The 17,764-nt window shown below is 39.0% G+C and overlaps 1 protein-coding gene across 2 annotated transcripts in view; it reads left to right on the forward strand.

The window, feature by feature from the left end:
* GRIA4 (glutamate ionotropic receptor AMPA type subunit 4) overlaps positions 1–17,021 on the forward strand; it is a 238,161-nt gene extending 221,140 nt beyond the window's left edge. Inside the window, exons 14-16 of one of the 2 annotated variants that reach the window (XM_054400655.1) lie at positions 1,065–1,179; positions 10,130–10,264; positions 16,857–17,021. In XM_054400655.1, the coding sequence (XP_054256630.1) occupies positions 1,065–1,179; positions 10,130–10,264; positions 16,857–17,021 (415 nt within the window). Of the gene's footprint in view, positions 1–1,064; positions 1,180–7,794; positions 7,910–10,129; positions 10,265–16,856 lie in introns of both variants that reach the window. The other variant, XM_054400646.1, reaches the window with a different exon arrangement.
* The last annotated feature ends 743 nt before the right edge of the window (positions 17,022–17,764 follow it).

Here is a 17,764-nt window from a genome sequence, read left to right on the forward strand (position 1 = left end):
TATTTCTCTACTCCAAAAAAAGAGCACTTAAACATGAGACAGAGGACACCAGGTTCACAGAGCCTATGTTGTGCCTACACCACTGTGCTGCTAGCAATGCAGGATTTGTCTTCCATCCAGTGGTAGCATAACACATATAAACTTTCAAAGAAAAGGTCCTCAGGACATCCTGCTTGTATCTCAGCATCCGTCAAGTGGGCTGGTTTTGGTCTTCCCAGTGCTCAAGCTTCTGCTTGGCCACACTATCTCCACATTTCTCCAGCCACCGCCCCTCCACCACCACCTTCCTCCCACATCCTGTGGGTGCCATTCAGGCTGAGAAACAGGGTGGTCTCCCAGGACATCAGAGAAGTGCTTGGAATCACACCTTTAAGACCCCAGGTCTCTAGAGGCTGCATCCCAGATTACAGATGTACCTGAAGCAGGTGATGAAGCTTCAGATGGGCAGGACTCCTGGCATCTCTTTGTGCATTGTTTGCCATTGAATGAATCTAGAGAGCATCACAGGCAGCATACAAGCTGTTAGCACTCTTCTTCAGCTTTACCTTACACTCCCTGCTTCTGGAACCTTAGGCCATAACTTGTCTGGTATCACTCTGAAATGTTCTATGTCAAAACTGTGTGTGACACAGTGACTGGCAGCATCTAGCACAGGCTGTCTGGATCTTGCCTCTTTACTAAATGGGAATGCTTTTTCCCATCTGCTTGAAAAATCAGCCTGGGCCCACACTAAACAGATTCCAAACATAGACTCAAATAAATCTGTGCAGATTGTTTATAATTCCAGAGAGAGTTTTATCATCATTTTGCAAAAATAGTTTTGGTTGGTTGATAGAATTTTCTTGTTAAATTTCAAACCATTCTGAAAATCATTTCTACAGCGGAAACACATTTTTCACATTTGAAAGCAACCACATTTATTTGTGCTGCCAAAGGCTTTGAAATATGGAAATGAGAGGTTTATTTAGTGTGTGGATCAAGCTTATAAACAGCTTAAGTCCTCATTCCTTCTAACATCTTAACAGCTGTGCAGTTTCTTACAAAATATGTTTTATCGTTTCAAGAAATGCTGTTAACCTCGCAGTTTTAAAACTGAATGAACAAGGCCTCTTGGACAAATTGAAAAACAAATGGTGGTACGACAAAGGAGAATGTGGCAGCGGGGGAGGTGACTCCAAGGTTAGCCTCAATGTCACCAAAAGCGGGTAAACAGTATGTAAAGTAATTGGTGCATCTGCTGGGGTTTTACCTGCAAGAAAACAGCTTCACCAGTAGCACAGCACTGCTGGTACCTGCAGTTGAAATCTAGGTGTATGCAATTACTGTCAAAGCAAAAATATTTGCGTTTGTTTAAGCACCCCAAGGGAAGCTCTTAAACAGCCTCTGCTGTGAGATCTATCACTGGGTTCCAGAAACCTGCATCTCCCAAAATCATGATGAGTCATTTCCAAGCTTGCTCTTGTGAACAAGCAGTTTGAAACATTCAGGAGCAAATACCAGATCAGACTTTTTTTCTGCTGTATGGTACTGTCCCAAATATTTTTCAGTGACAGTAGAGGGAACGGTTGAAAATCAGTGTTACTAGCTCCTAGCAGTAGTCTAACTCATGGTCCAGGCTCAGGGATCTGTTATTGGCACAAACAATACTGGTACAAATTACAATTTTCATATGAGTATTCCAAATAGGAGGTCAAATTTTAGCTAAAATATCTTCATGCTGATGTTTTCTAGTACCTTACCAGCAGAGCGAAATCCATGGTGGTTCCCTAGGCAGAACTTATCAGATAGGAATTCTAGGCTGAATTTTACACTGAGATGATGACAGCTTCTTATCCTTCCTGTATTTCTGTATCTCCCAGATGGTCAGTGCCACTACTTCCTTCCCTCCTCACAGCTTCCTTTTGGGAAACTGCCTTGTACAGAAAAGAAGCAAAGGTTTAGCAGTGAAAGATGGTGAAGCAGGTGAGAAGGAAGATATTAAAAATACCCCTTCCATGCCAGGCAGCATGTAATAATGTTTATTTATGTGCTTGTGTGTGAACAATATATAAGAGAATGCTACTCAGTTAACTGTTTGGGCACAGAGGTAGTCAGATATAGATGACTCAGTCTGACTGATTTGTCATTCACAGTTTATATAGCTTTCCTTACAGTTGCCTACATATATTTTTTCTGACTATTTTCTCTCCTTTAGTACTCCTTCTCTTTCATGCTATGTCCTGGCCTCAGGGACCATCCCTTTGGCTGTTCTGCGCTCACCCAGTATTGGTCCCTTAATCCTCTTCACTTTGGCTTTGATCCTGCTGTTCTGCCTATTTTCCCCCCTCCGCTCTGCTTGCCAGCAGTCACAGTTTCAGAAATGGTCTCTATTTTCTCTTTCAAAGTGCTGAGGTTCATTAGACCTTATAGCACTTGCCTACAAGTTGAGCAGACACCAACCAACTTCTTGTAAGAAAGTTGACAAGTTAACTGTAAATTTCACACGTTGCTACTATTACATCCTCCATCCAAGCCCTGAGCATTATTAGGGGAGGGTGTTTATTTAATTTTTTTTAATGTCACAGGCAGGGAGTCACATCATTAAACTACCTCCATTTTCTTAGAATACACTCCTCACAAACCTGAAAGCTGAAATAAAAGCTAGGCAGCAAACTAAGGATGCTTTTCACTTACTTTCCCTGATGACCAGCCACTGATGCTTTGAGTCATGAAGCAGGAAAAGGGGAGCATGGTAGAGGGAAAGACAGGGCTTCACCAGGAAAATGTCTGGAAGTGCTGAAGGAGCAAGCTTGGCAAGTGACATAAAAAAGGAGAGAGAAAAGAAGGTAGAAAAGACAGACAAGGAGCATGATCCATGGAGAAACAGGGAGAATCCATGAATGCAGAGGGCAGGAAAGAATTGCCAATGGAAATGAACTAGTAGTGACACAGGTAGGTCAGGATGCAGTAAAAAATATGATGGACAAGGCAGCAAAGGGTGAAGAACATGATGGAGTTCAACCTGTGGTCCTAGGACTATGCACAGCCTGCCAGGAACATTCATACCACCTCAGGCCTGTTTCCTGCCACACTTTTTCCCAAGCACAGCTGAGTTAGTAGGCAGTACCAGTGCTCCAGGAAAGCTCCAGGTCTATCATGCACATGCCCTGCCCACATTCAATAGGACCATGCGCAATACAGAGGCAAACAGACATTACCAGGCATCTCAAATTCTGCATTGCAGCAGCATCTGATCTTGTTCTGGGGTTTTAGTTTGTGTCTTAAACTACAGCTACTTTGACTTCCCAGAGTGTTAGCCATTTATCATTTACAAAATCCATTTCCTTATTCAGGAACAGTCTTACAGGTTCAGATCAATTAAAGTCAATAAGGCCCTTTCTACTGAATTAATGGAGCTCTAAATATTTTAAATTTATATGCTAGCAAATGATCATTAGTGGAAGAACCAGGACACCACGCACTGTTGTAAACCTGACAGCTACCAGCAAGTTCTGAACTAAGCTCTTAAGTACCTCTAGCTAATACTTCCTTTCACTGTATGAATTTAAGAAGAACAAATCCTACAATTTCTTAGCAGCTTCAGTCCAAATTATAGGGTCTCCTACTGTCTGAACAAGAATAAGAACATCCTCTTCTCTTGAAAGAAATACAGCACCTGAAATTTGACTGATAATTGTGCTGTTACTATTTGAGATTCACTAGTCAGAGTAGGAGAATGTAGACCCAGAACAACCCTTCATGAACCTACAGAAGACTGTAGAAATTGGTGAGTTTCATGAGCTCTCAGCAATTCTCCAAAAGTTTGCATTGTTCTGTAAAACAGGATTTCTCCTGCCTCCATTCTGCACTCTTATCATTCCCTTTAGGGAACAATCTTCCAGAATTCAGAAAGACAGTTCAGAGAGCTGCCCTGTTTGAACCACCAGTGACCTCAGTCACTGTGTGAAGATAAAACTGAGGTCTCAAATGCATTTGAATGCTTTTGAAAGTGTTACCTCACATCTTAACTGTATGCCATCCACGTTTCACTTGATACGTGGGGAGGTATTTAAGCACAGTTTCTGCCACTCCGTTGTTTTTATAAAAGTATGAGTGGAAAGAAGCTGTGCTGATGAAGCTCTGCTTCAGTCTCTGCTGGTAGCCCTCAGGAGAATATGGTGGCCCTTGTTTTTCCTTCAGCAGATGAGACTGGCTTTTTGCTTCCTTAGTGACTTGGCCATACGTGGGTAATGAAAATTCTCCTAAACCATAGTCATGATTGCATTTTGAAAACCCTTGTCTACCACAATTCCGCGCTGGTTTCACAATCAATCGGTATTGTTATTTAAATGCTGTAATTGCCCACTGGTTTTTCCTGAACACAACTGACTCGGAACTTCATTAATGCCATTTTAAAGCACTGTGATTTTGCTGATATTGCTGGCACAAGATCCAGCCCGAGGCTCTTAAAAAGGAGCCCTTCCAACAGCAAGTGACTGATGACAGGATAGAAGGAAATGAGTAAGAAACTGAGAGAGGAGGTGGAAGGGCTGAGAACATGATGAAAAGGTAGAAAATCAGTGTCTCTCTGCCCAAGTCAGGCTGCACTGCCACTGACTTCAGCATGTGGGTCATGGAATATTTTTAACTGCTACATGGCACAAGTGCTTCTCCATAGATAAATGGTAATTTTAGGTATTATTTCTCACATATTATCCTTACAGGAATTCAAGGCAGATGGCTTCCGTTTCTATACAACAACAGAGATCCTTGGCAGCTGTGCATTGGAAAAAATACACTGATTTTCACAAACTCTGTCCGTTTGCTTTAGTTGAAGATTTAGCCCAACATTAGAAATTCAGGAATCACTAAGCAGCTTGAAAAAAAACACCAAACAAGTATACAGTAATTTTCCATTGTAATATTAAGTATAAAAGACTGAACTTGGTGGGAAATTTAACTCCAAATGCTCAAATTGCCTTCTATATATGACTTAAGTACATTGCTCTTGAACATGTACAGCAGATCATACTGATTTGTATTTTCTGCCACCTTTAATGTCAGTGGGACTATTCACCAACTGATTATGTCAGCAGTGTAGCAATAAGTTGTATTCTCCAACTTCATGACTGGCACAGTCAAAATTATGATTTTCAAAGAAAGGAAAGATGCCTACATAAGCAACTTGCCCAGAAAGTCAAAGTGATCTGGGCATTCATCTCCAGCTGGGAGCTGTTAAAAATCTACTGTAATGAAAAGGGAAAAGGGGGGGAAAAAGGAAAAAAAAAAAAAAAGAAAGAAGAGCCTAAATTTGCTACACCTGCAATCACTTATTGTGACTGCAAACAGTAGCATATGTTGCTATTCTTAAATAGGTAAGCAAAAATCTTCCTTTTCCACTTTGCAGCCCCTCAGTCTGGGCTGCTTGTATTGCACCATGTGTATTTCCTGTCACAGCTGGTTGATTTGAAGTGGGACAAAAATCCTATTTTGCAAGTGTAAAACATTTTAAAATTTGAATTAAAATATATTGAAAATATTTAAAAATTTAATTTTGTGTTTAGCAGGGACTGCTTCTCACTCATCACAGCTAGGACTGGCTGAGGGGACATGTAAAGGACATACCATGTCTCATTCACACAGAGGACAGGTTTCACCAAACTTTTGCAGCACCTTGATTCAGAATGTGTTCCAGCAAAAATAATGTAAAGGAGAAACAGGGGCCTGGCCTCAGGCACACCACTGGCCATATTCCAGTGAAAAGTGGGAAGTGCCTCATCTCTACTGGCCATTGCCATTGCATTTAGTTATAAATTGAGGACAGTGTGGCAATTTTAAGCATGACATTGATTGCTTTTCACGAAGGAAAACCTGAGAGCTTCCTTGCAGAGACAATGCAGAAGGGATGACATTAAAGGAACTGCAGCTGCAAAGAAGAAAATGCCTCTGCCTATATCAAACTTTATATACCTAAACTGTTAGACTAAAAAAAAGGGCTGGGAGACATCTGTTTTCTGACTTGTCCCAGCTTGCTGCTGGTCTTGACAGTTCATACAGAGCCCTAATTATCACTTCAATGAGCTTAACCTGCAAGAATTCCACCGTGGGAGAACAGTACCTAAATGTCCCTTGTCTTTGTCATAACCATCTCTGTTAGGCTGCTGGGATTTAGGAGCACTGAACTGTGGCTCAGTGTGAATACATGACATGTTACGGATGATGGCTATCCAAATAATATAATTATTTCACTCTTTTACTAGAAGCAAATAGAGGATCATGTCGGGAGGAAACTTGCCAGCATCCCAAACTGCTACCCACTCATTTCACAGTTGTGGGGCTCTCATATTTCACTATCAACATGCACAACCTGCTGCCAGGAATTTATGTTTGAGTAATGTAAAAAGTAAAGAAATAGGCATTTCCTTTACTTAAAAGGGATCACTTTAGAGCACCTAGAAATCCTCTCACACAACTGTAGTTGTCAAAAATTATCAATTCTCTGAAATCTCAAGGCTTCCTAAGTAGTAAATGAAAAGAGGTGGACATCTTGAGAGCATGCTTTGTTCTTTGTTAAGACTGGTGTCTACATCCAACTTCTGGAGGTACCTATCTTTTCCTCTTACCTGCAGGGAAGCCTAGACAGACAGTCAAAGCTTGGGGCATAAATTACAGGTGAAGAAGCTGAGATGAAGTGAATCCCCTGCTTTATTGTACATATAAAGAGTAATCAGAACATATGATCAGGTCCTATGTCATATACCATCATCAGAAGGCTATCACATGCTATTTCTTTTATTTACCTCCTTCTCTGATATATATTGTATTTTCATGCACACCTGCACATAAATAGATATCCATATGCCTACTGCATTAAGAATTGGACAGTCTGTGATTCAAAGTGGAAATTGCATAAAATAAATCTGCTATTCCATAGATTTTTAGAAAATAGACTGGTACAACTGCATGAAGTTTTATTACCATAATACTCTAAGATTATTCACTGAGTTTAAGTAACTTCAGTGTAAACCCACAACAGTTCATGACTTTGAGACATCAGATTAAGTTTCATCTTCATTCAAATTTGGTTACATCACCTACAGTGAATACCACTAGTAAGCAAATATATTCCAAGTAGTAATTTATCATCAGCCTAGGACCCTTAAAAGACTTATGTGAATAAGTAAGATTTAAGGAAAAAACTCCTAATTTGAAAATAATGTTGAAACAGGAAATTAAGTAGAAAGGTTGATTGACATGTTCTTAGCTGAGGATAAAGGCATCACAGCTCCCCCCCCCGAAGTTCTCTGCATGCAAACCTCCTGATTATAGGTCTGTGCCAAGTGGTTGCAGGCAGCAAACTGCACAAAGTATCTCCTTTCTCTTGCCAGGCTAATTTTGAGGGCAGTAAATGAAATAGCTATAGCCAAGTCACATTATTAGTTTGTATGCATGCAAAATTACAAAACAGATTGAAAACAAGGAACATAAACAAGTATGTTTCTGAAGTCATATATCCAGTTATATTATATATGTCTCTGAAAGCTGTGTTGTTAATATGTCTAAGCCAATAGTTTTGGGTTCACAGTAATTGCATACTATTTATTTACAAATCTTCCCCAGCAGTATGTGCCTGTTACCTAAAGCGATGGAGCAGGTCCCGGTCATATGTCTGTCTCTAAACCTGGGCCAACAGTACATGACATAGCACCCACTGTGGCCTCTGCTCTGTCACTTTGCAATGCGATTCTATGTAGTTTTACTTGAATAACATAAAATAACATATATAATGTTATTTATGTTATTTTCCACGTGAAGAACTCCTGTAAACCTTGCCGTTTTGAAACTCAGTGAGGCAGGCGTCTTAGACAAGCTGAAAAACAAATGGTGGTACGATAAAGGTGAATGTGGACCCAAGGACTCTGGAAGTAAGGTCAGTCGCTGCAGTTCGGGACCTACTATCGTGTTCACAAAGCAGTAAAGGAAGTAATAAACAAAATTACTTATAAATAAAATAAGCAGCTGTAGACACAAGAACAAATCGGCTTTGCCCCATCGTGATGGGGGTCACACTTTAATTTAAAGAAGCACTATTGCTTTTTAAAGTCCTGTGATCTAAATCACCAAACACCATCCTACATATCCAAGGCATCTGCTGAAGACTTGGAATGCAGGGTTTTTGTTTTCAGGAGGCAGGTTGGGTTAGTTGTTTCCTTCCTTCCAAGGGGGGAGGGACTTTTGCTTAGGAAATGTCCCTTCATACCTTCTCCTTTTGGAGCTGGCCTCCCTCAACAGTTTTCTGAAAAGGAGAAATGCTAGTGGGAAGGATTGCCTTTCATCACTGCCCAGGATGGCTGTGCCTGGCTGCCTTTGGGAAGGTCTCTGGTTCCTTGGGAACCAAGAAAAACATAACTTGAGCTTTGAACTGAAAGGCTTCCATAATTAATAGATTTCTACAGCTTTCAGTGTTTACCCTAGTCCATTCCCAAACAATAATCTTGACAGCTGCAGTGAGCAGAGCCTTCTCAATTTCTCTCTGTTTGGTTACAAACACAGAAGCGGATGTTTTCTGATGGCTGGGAAGCACCACAGTCAGTGCCAGCCCTATATTCAGCAAGGCTGAAATTTCTTCACAGTACCTGTCACTGTGCCAGGCTGTGCTGTCCAGAACTAAAAATTACGATGGGCAACAACTGTCTGCTGCTGGCATGCCCTGAGAGTTATCCTGATGGATGGATAGCAGGTAAAATTAGCCTGGGAAAAAACTTCCAAAATATTTTAATTGTTCTGGCAAGTGCTTTGGAGAAAGGAGTGAACATCAGTCATCAGTTAATATGATGTCAGAGCATCTATACAGGATAGCTGAGAAAGCCTAGGTCCTTTTCTGTCTTGCCTCCTCCTCCTCTGCAAGCACCATGCTAGCAATTACCACCAGAGGAATACAGTCACCTCCAAGTTATTCAGTCCTTTTAGCCAGCTAAGAAGAGACAGACAAAGCAGATGTCACCTGTAAGCCCCAAACACCTCTCTACACCCATGGGAAATGTTACTGTGCTAATCTACTGATTACACAATAAATAGTGCCTCTTTAAATTAAACATCCAAATATTTTGCATTCTTTGTAAGCTAAAATTTCATAGAGATTACAATGGGAAGTTAAATGCTCGCCTTACTTTAGGTAAAGATTATACAGTCTGCATAAGAATAAAGCTTTATAAGTACCTTAAGGCACACGGTGTAGTATATGGAAGTCAATCCTGAGAGAGTTCCTTGAGAACTGTGCTAAAAATGCACATGGATTTCAAATTAAAAAAAAAAAATACAATTCATAACTAAGCTGTGAAGTATAGAGAAATGTAGAGCAGCTATTTACTACAATGTGTCCAAGAAGATGATCATTTCTAAAATGATGTGTATTCGATAATTTGCTAAATTATCCCTGTTGTCTAAATTATGAGTAATGTGTAAGATTTCATAAACTGCTATTTCAAATTATACTGTTACTGAGCCTTAGTAGCCCATGGGCATATTCCAGAACTGTATCTATAATAAAATAGAAACAAAATACAATAATGGGTAAGAGGCAATTGCATCATGATGTGTATGGAACAGAGTACACTTTCAGAGGAAGTGTTTGTTCAAAGAAATAACTTAAGCCTCACATGTTATTTTCAGCTGTCATTTAAGTATCAGAAACTCAGTCTGGATCGATTAAATTAACAGCAATGCCTACCACAAGTGCAATTACTGTTTTTGTAAAGATCAAGCAGAGTTTTGTTCTAATATAAATGGCTTTCTGGATTCCAAGGCTTTTAAAGAGCTTTACATAAATGCAGCTTTTTATCAATGCTGAAATGTTCCCTAAAAAAAGAGCTAGACGTGTCATTGCTTAATTCTTCACTTAATGGAACAAATGCTTTCATTTGTTGACATCCTGGTAGGTTGGCAACATATTTATAATAATTCTTATGCCGACCAAGAAAACTAAGCACTTATAATATATTTTATAGATCCAGATAGGTCACATTTTGCAAGAATTAGGTAATTTTAGCTAAACTTTGTTATTTCTTTCTGTTTCCAATGTTTTGATGTGTAGTTTGTGTTCCTGGCTGTCTGTTTTCCAGAATTAACTGTGTCGCTTCTGTTTCCCCAGGACAAGACGAGTGCCTTGAGTCTCAGCAACGTTGCTGGAGTCTTCTACATTCTGGTTGGAGGCTTGGGCTTGGCAATGCTGGTGGCTTTGATAGAGTTCTGTTACAAGTCCAGGGCAGAGGCGAAACGAATGAAGGTGGCAAAGAGTGCACAGACTTTTAACCCAACTTCCTCGCAGAATACCCAGAATTTAGCAACTTATAGAGAAGGTTACAACGTATATGGAACCGAAAGTATTAAAATTTAGGGGTAGGACTTAGGGTCTACTACAGTGAGTGGGCGATGCATCTTGTAATGCAGTGTTGTGACATGTCTGTCTAGTGGTGCTTGCTTCTGAACAGAGCTTTATATTTTGGAAAACTTCAGTGCAAAGTGGTTCAGTTCTTTTGGCTGCAGATGTACAGTATACTATTCTATGTTGCTAATAGACATCTGCATTGCAAGGAATTTTTAACATGCAAAATACATTTTTAACAACTTAATGTTGTTGAATCAGTTGGGTAATTGCAACTATTTGAAATTGCAAAACATATATTCAGAGGGCCAGTGTTTAATTATTTGATTGGCCAGTCTGTTTTCCTGAAGATTTGCACTGTACTAGTGACAAACTGCAAGTCTTTCTTGTTTGATGTTGGCCCTAACTGGACTTTGTTACAACCAAGATTTAGGCTAGGCAATGTCACTGAACCATACTTAACCTAATGGAAGACAAGGCACTGTTACAAGAAGTCTAAATGTTGTTTTACCTTCTCTCTCTCCTCTGTACCCTGTTCCTTCACCCTCCATTTGTTTTACGCTAATTGTGTGGCATTTTTTTCACAATATTCTACTTCAGGTCAACCTTTGCCCACTATAATAACCACAAAAAGTCACTAACCAGTGAAAACACCTTGATTTTCACCCTCAGCTTTCAGTAATGAACCCCTTACCTAGCTCAGGACTATTGTATCTTAGATGTGCATGCAGTGATTTTGGAGACTGAATCACTGACATTGCCGAGCTACCTCCTGCATAGTTACCCTGAGCAGGCATGCAGGGATGTTTTACTTGTTCTCATCCATGCAGTGAGTACCTTGCCAACTAATCATTAGACAAATCAGCTCTCTGACCTTTGCAAATGGCACGTAGCAGCAAATTTTGCTTCTAGGTATAACTTTTACATAGCTCCCAATCTATGCTGGCTGCTTTATAAACGAAGGTGCAGCTGGGACCCTGCCCTTTTCTGTCACCTAGAGCTCTCTCGCCCACACAAATAACAAGCCACATTTCCTTTGTTAACAAAAAGCTTGAGCTACATTTTCCTGTAATCACTGAGCCATCCCTATAGTGGAAGCAAGATACAAAAAATTCGGGAGAGGAGATAAATATTATAGATTATATGTTGCCACCTAGAAAACGTTTTGGAGGAAACAACTGGAGGTACAATTATTATTTTTTATTTATTATTTATATAGCGCTGGAGTAGACGGCGCTGTACAATAGGTGAAGTGTGCCAAACACATAACAGGTCCCTGTCCCGAGGAGCTTACAGTCTAAAGGCACAGCCGGTACAGTACCGAACCATACAGTACAGAGCAGACACAGAGTGAGCAGAGAATGGTGTTTGAGCATGGTAGCTGGAGCGCTGCAAGGAATAGGTGGGTTCTTGGGGAGAGAGGGAGGGGGCTTGGTGTACGCTGGCTGGGAAACTATCCCAAACGTACTCTCACTGTGTAGCTTTCATTTGTTCCTTCTTGTACAAGAAGTCATGACCCTGGGTATATTTTAATTGTAACAGAGCTGCCTGATTTCTCTGTGTTTAAAAAAAAAAAAAAAAAAAAAGGAAAAAGTCTTAGCTGTGAACTTTGTTCACAAGTGACAATGTGAAGAATAGTAGGTGTCAGGGGGAAACTTCAAGAGTATAGGAGAGTGTTCATTACTGTGAACTGGGGTACAGGAATTCCAGCTGCTAGTATTAATCTCCCAAGTTAACTACCTAGTGTCAGTAATAAGGATCTTAAAAAGAAATAATCCTGTGCAAGTAATTGTGCAAAACACGAATGAAGAGATCTCTTCTTCCTATAAATTCTTTAGCGGTGTGTCCACAACTAATAGTAGCCCCAGATTTGTATTAAAAAAAAAATTTCTAGAAAACATATTCCTTATCCAGATTACAGGGTGCAATGCATCCAAAACACATTCTTAAAGAAAGCAAACAAAAAAAATCAAAGCGTTCATTCAAATGATCCAAACTGGCTTAGCACGCTAAACATGCCATGACTTGACAATCTTTTAAGCTGCCATCCACCTCTGTGATTCCAGTGCAACAAACACTATGATTATACTTTTAGAATTTATTTTAGCTATACTGTTTTCTTGAAACAAAAATTAGGGCTAAGGAAAGATCCTAAGTACCTTTCTCTAAAGCTAGGATTTTTGTGGGACTTTTTGCAACATGGAGATGGATTCTTAAAAGAAAAAAATATATGAAAAATGCCCACTCTTGATTTTGAATTTTATTGAGAATGTTTGGCTTAGTCAAAACTTTTGATAATTCCTTAAAAAAACTATAGGGGGCAGACATTTAAATATTCGTCCCCCCCAAAAAATTAGTAGGATTTTGAGCAACTATTTATAGACTTCTGAAAGTCTTCATTCTACTTATTTATCTGAGAAATGTCAGGATGTGAACTTCTTATAAAAACACTTAGGTTTATCTGGAAGACTGCCAAGGTAGTCATCTTTTCCTAGCAAGGGTTACCTGTGCACCATGCTCTGTACAGGGTGATTATGCCATCTCTTTGTACACGTGCTAGTCATAAACCCCTGTTAGCTGGCAGCAGTACAGAGCCCACAACACTGGTTACATGTATTTCTGCAGAAATATGCCTGTCTTAAAACTTTTCAAAACCTTTGATATGTTTATTTATCCAAGGAGTAAAGGGGTCGTACTTGGACTAAAACTCACTAATATGGAAAGATGTTTTGTGGTTCTAACCTGCATGAGTAACCAACAGGCTGACTTTTTAATCTAACATCAAAGGGTTTTAATAGTGTATGCTGTAAACTAATATAAAATACCTTAAATAACCCACTTGACAATTAATATTCATTACCATGGTTTTTTTATTTTAGCTTAATCCAGTCAAAAATTAGTTGTCTCAAGGAAGTTCTGCCTGCAAGGCAGTAGGACTGTTCCACATACATGGACTAGTCTGTATGGTAAAGGACTAGTCTGTATGATACAGGACTAGTTCTGATGTGTGGGATGGTGACATTCAGAAGGGATGACAGCCTATTGCATCTGCTGAAGGCAGGAAAGGAAGTTTGTTTCAAGGGGGGAACAATCCCTTTGCTTTCCCTTGGGCAGCAGCAGTTTTCCAGTTGTTTTTATAATAGTAGTAAGCTCTTAGTACACTAGTTGAGCTGATGCCCTGAGAATAGCGTGGACCCTAACAACATTCTCTCCAGCTGCTCTAGGGAAAAGCCCTAATGAATTCCTCACCCCAAATTTGCAGACTTTCAAAGAGATTGACCCAGTATCCAGCCAGCCACCACCCCTTCCTCTCCATGGACTTCTCAGTGACCCATGAAGCTCATGAACCAGCTTCTAGTTTAGCTTCATTCTCTTGCTCTCCCATCCCATGCTGTTGTTTATAATTAATTAAAGCAATTAAAAAAATACTAAATTAATTACAAAAAAAAATTAGTTTCTATCAGATGGCTCAGTACATATGTTAATACATTTATTTGGACTTCTATACTTCTAGTTCATATTCAAGATAGAAAAACTCACTAGAAGTTTAGTTTACCTTAAATATTTGTGCCAAAGACACCTCCATGTGACCCAGGTACATTCTGAACAATGAAAGAATGCATAAAGGTCAGAATATTTATGTTGTATAGACTGAGGATGATATCAGTTTTCCATTTACTGATAGGAACAGGGCAGTCATTATTTTCATCTGATTAATTCCAAACTAGTTTAATCAAAACTAACGACAGATTTGAAAATACATAATCACTATTAACTGTATTCACTTACTGCACAGAGACTGTCACAGTTGGGTAATACAGTAAATGCCAAGACTTTTCCCTCTCATCCCAGCCACTCCTGAAACTCTTTCTGCAGCCAGGCTGCACATCTGAAATTGTAAGAGCATAGTTAAGCAGAGTATTAGCCTGGCTTATGACCTGTAGTGTAGTTTAAAATGTAACACAGACGTTTACCTGGTTACTTGGCTTTATGGCACCTACCTGAGTGCAAGTTTGACCTGCTCCTCCTGGCTTTGTTAGCTGTCTGGGTTGCTTTCATGGTGTGTTGCTGAGTTGTTGTTAATCTCTGAATCTCTGCTATGAAAAGACAGGAGTTGTTTTGCTGCAGCTTTTTTCTGTTATTCTGTGCAAAGCTGCTGAGAATTTGTTTGGTTTTGCTCTTTTTTTAATTATTTTTTTATTTGTGGTGAATCTATTTTTACTTCCTGTGCTGAGCTGTCAATGGCAAGAACACTAACTAGACTGAGCTACAAAACCACAATTAAACATGACTTGGATATTCCATATAAATCTGAGCGCTCTCTCTCTAATTTCCCAGTGGCAAACCCTGAATGGCCATGAACAGAGAGCTAATCAAAGTGATGGAGAAATGCTGGTACATAATGACCACTTTTTGGGAAATGCAGCACATCTGAAGCAAGCTGTCCCTTTTCCACTGCAGTCTGCATTCTAATCTGGTTTGGACTTTCATCCCTCCCCAAAACAAAAGCACATTTGTTTTTCTTGCCATTGACCAAAACATTTTGTGCATTTCTGCAGGCAGTTACCAGCCCTCAACATCTATTTTCAATGGGATTCTGGGCATGCACTATGTGGAGCCACACCACATTGCTCTGTGTCGCTGCTTTGCAAATGTGCAGATTTTTATTTGCTGATGGGGAGTAGTTGAAGTTTTTTGTATGTATGGGCCCAAGTCCCCACTCCCTCATTACTTCCACTTCCCTTTTTATATCCAGCTGTTGAATTAGGCCAAGATATGTGTGCAGCAGTCCCTGTCACAAGGTACTGTGACAGCAGAGAAATTTCAAAGGGTGACTTTGGACACTGCAGTTGATGATTATCAAAGCCAAGGTTTTTCATAAGGGGAATGCTATAATGCCGAGGCATTTTCCTGAATTCAGCTGCTGGTGAGGGCTTTAGTGTAATTGTTTTGGAAAATTGCATTTATATCTAAGCTCCAGCCACGCCACAGCAGCAGCTTTATTTTCAAAAAAATCTTTTTTGAAGGAGCTAATGGCACAGTGCAATATTAAACTGGTGCATTTTCATAGAAATGTATCCAGAAGCAGTGGAAACATTTGGGAGTTTTAAGGAATCCCTCTCATTGCTATGCACACACTCAAATACAAAATTCAGCATATCGAATGCTAGCTCAGGATTTCATTGCTACCTTGGAAGGAGAAACTGGGCTCAGAGGGACAAAGTTCTAAATGCAGAGATCAGTATTAAAGCAAATAAAATGATTTTCTGATGTTTGTTATCCCTTTGCTCCTGTGTGAATGCACCCTCCTGTCTCTGTTTTTCCAATTGGTGTCTCAGATTGCATCCCTGCAAGATGCATAGACTGTAGCTTCTGCTCACTAGAAATCAAATTTCCTCACTAATTAATATCTTAACATGGTACCTTTGAAATTTGTTTCAACCCAGCGTGGCTTAGGTGCCTGTTGTTCCAGGTGCCCTTACCGCGTTGGTTGACCTTAAATGCTGCCTGACATTTTAGTCATCTGGAAATTATTTAGTCCAAATTAGTCATCTTTGCTTTTTTCTATCATGACATGAGAGAGTTCTTTTAGATTAAGTTCCTGATTTTTGGATAGCTAAAGTTAGACGGCATAATGATGATCTTTTTTTTTTTTTTTTTTAGCAAATCCAAACTTTATTTCTTGAGTCAATGAGTCCCTAAACAAAATACTTTGTTCTGATTTACCTGAAAGCATAGATTTTGATGTAATAAAACCGTAAACCTTCTTGTGGAAAATGTAGACCAACTGTGGGAAACTATAGAAAATAGTATTTTCTTTCAATAAACTACATTTCCTTTGAAAGTTTCCACCTTCTCTAATAGTAGGGAAATATATATAGGAAAAGAGATTTGAGGACAGTTCTCAGATTTACTGGTACTGAAAAAAAAAAAGAAAATTAATAATTTCTTTAGATTTTATCCATGGAATTATCACATAGATACAGCTATTGCAATTCATAAACAATTTTCAGTAGCTATATTTTATCTTGACATTCACAGTTGAAGATCTGAGCCTACAAAGACGTGTACATGATTTTATTCATTGATGCTAATACTTTCAGGGTCATAAAAGGTCTTGATTCTCATTTCACAGTATCTAAATGTAGTTTGAATCAGTTTAGATGAAAATATTGCCTCTTCTATTAATTTCTCAATCAAATCCAGATTTTATATTCAAATCAATAATGATTAATTGTAATGGAATTTACCCTCAGAATTTCTAGTATTTTTTCCAGTAGTAGACTTAACTGCTGTGTGATTACATTTATGATGATTACTATTATTATATTTAATGGTAACATGAAAAAAATGCAGATGTCTAAAATTTAATTTTTTGGTGTTTGCTGTGTCCCAGTTTGTTGAAGGACAGAAACGTTTTAACGCTTACCTCTTCTCTCCTTTTTTTTTCCATTCTTTTCTTTTTTTTCATTTTTTTCTTTTATAAACCTAGCTTACCTTTTCTGAAGCCATAAGAAACAAAGCCAGATTATCCATCACAGGGAGTGTGGGAGAAAACGGACGCGTACTGACTCCTGACTGCCCGAAGGCCGTGCATACTGGAACTGCAATTAGACAAAGTTCAGGATTGGCTGTAATTGCATCAGACCTACCATAAAAACCAAAAAAATAATTGAGTGCCTTAATCAAACTGTGTTGGTGACTGATGGGAACACAGCACAGACTGTAACGACATGGGAGTGTCATTGATGAACTAATAATTTGGCTGAGAAAGGGAAGTACGTCCAAATGCGCCAGACATCATCAGCAACAATGTGTGCATGAGCTCAGCTCGGAAACCCAAACTCAGATTTTATATCAGGAAAATTCATAATTTAGTTTTGTTGGGGGGAGGGAGCTGGGAAGGGTGTATTAACAGCAACAAATTTCACTTGAGTGGACTTAAAACTAATAAGACTTGCCAATTTAGCGCATTAAACTGTGAAGAACATGCTCAGAAAGGACAACATTTTGGTCTTTGTCTTGACAAAGAGAGAAAAATAGCTATAGAAGTCAATGAACATGCTAACCTGTGTCTCCAGAACATCAATATATACAGTGGAAGAATACTCAGCTGTTCAGCTGTAGAAACAAATCACTAAACTGTGATAAGAAAATAATAAATATGTAAATCCTGTGAAAAAATAAAGAAATAATTTACATTTTCTTTGGGAAAAAAAAGGAATATTGAAACATGCTTGCTTTTTAACTGATGTAAATTCGGTAGAGGACAACACAATTCTTTTTTCTAACCATCTTAGGGAACAATTCATTGCAATAATTGATATAAAATGCCATCAATGTAATAAAATTCAGAGACTTTTTTTTTTTTATATAAAAGTTGTTGGTCATCCTCTTGTT

The sequence above is a fragment of the Indicator indicator genome, chromosome 1 (assembly GCF_027791375.1).
Source record: "Indicator indicator isolate 239-I01 chromosome 1, UM_Iind_1.1, whole genome shotgun sequence".
Lineage (NCBI taxonomy): Eukaryota > Metazoa > Chordata > Aves > Piciformes > Indicatoridae > Indicator > Indicator indicator.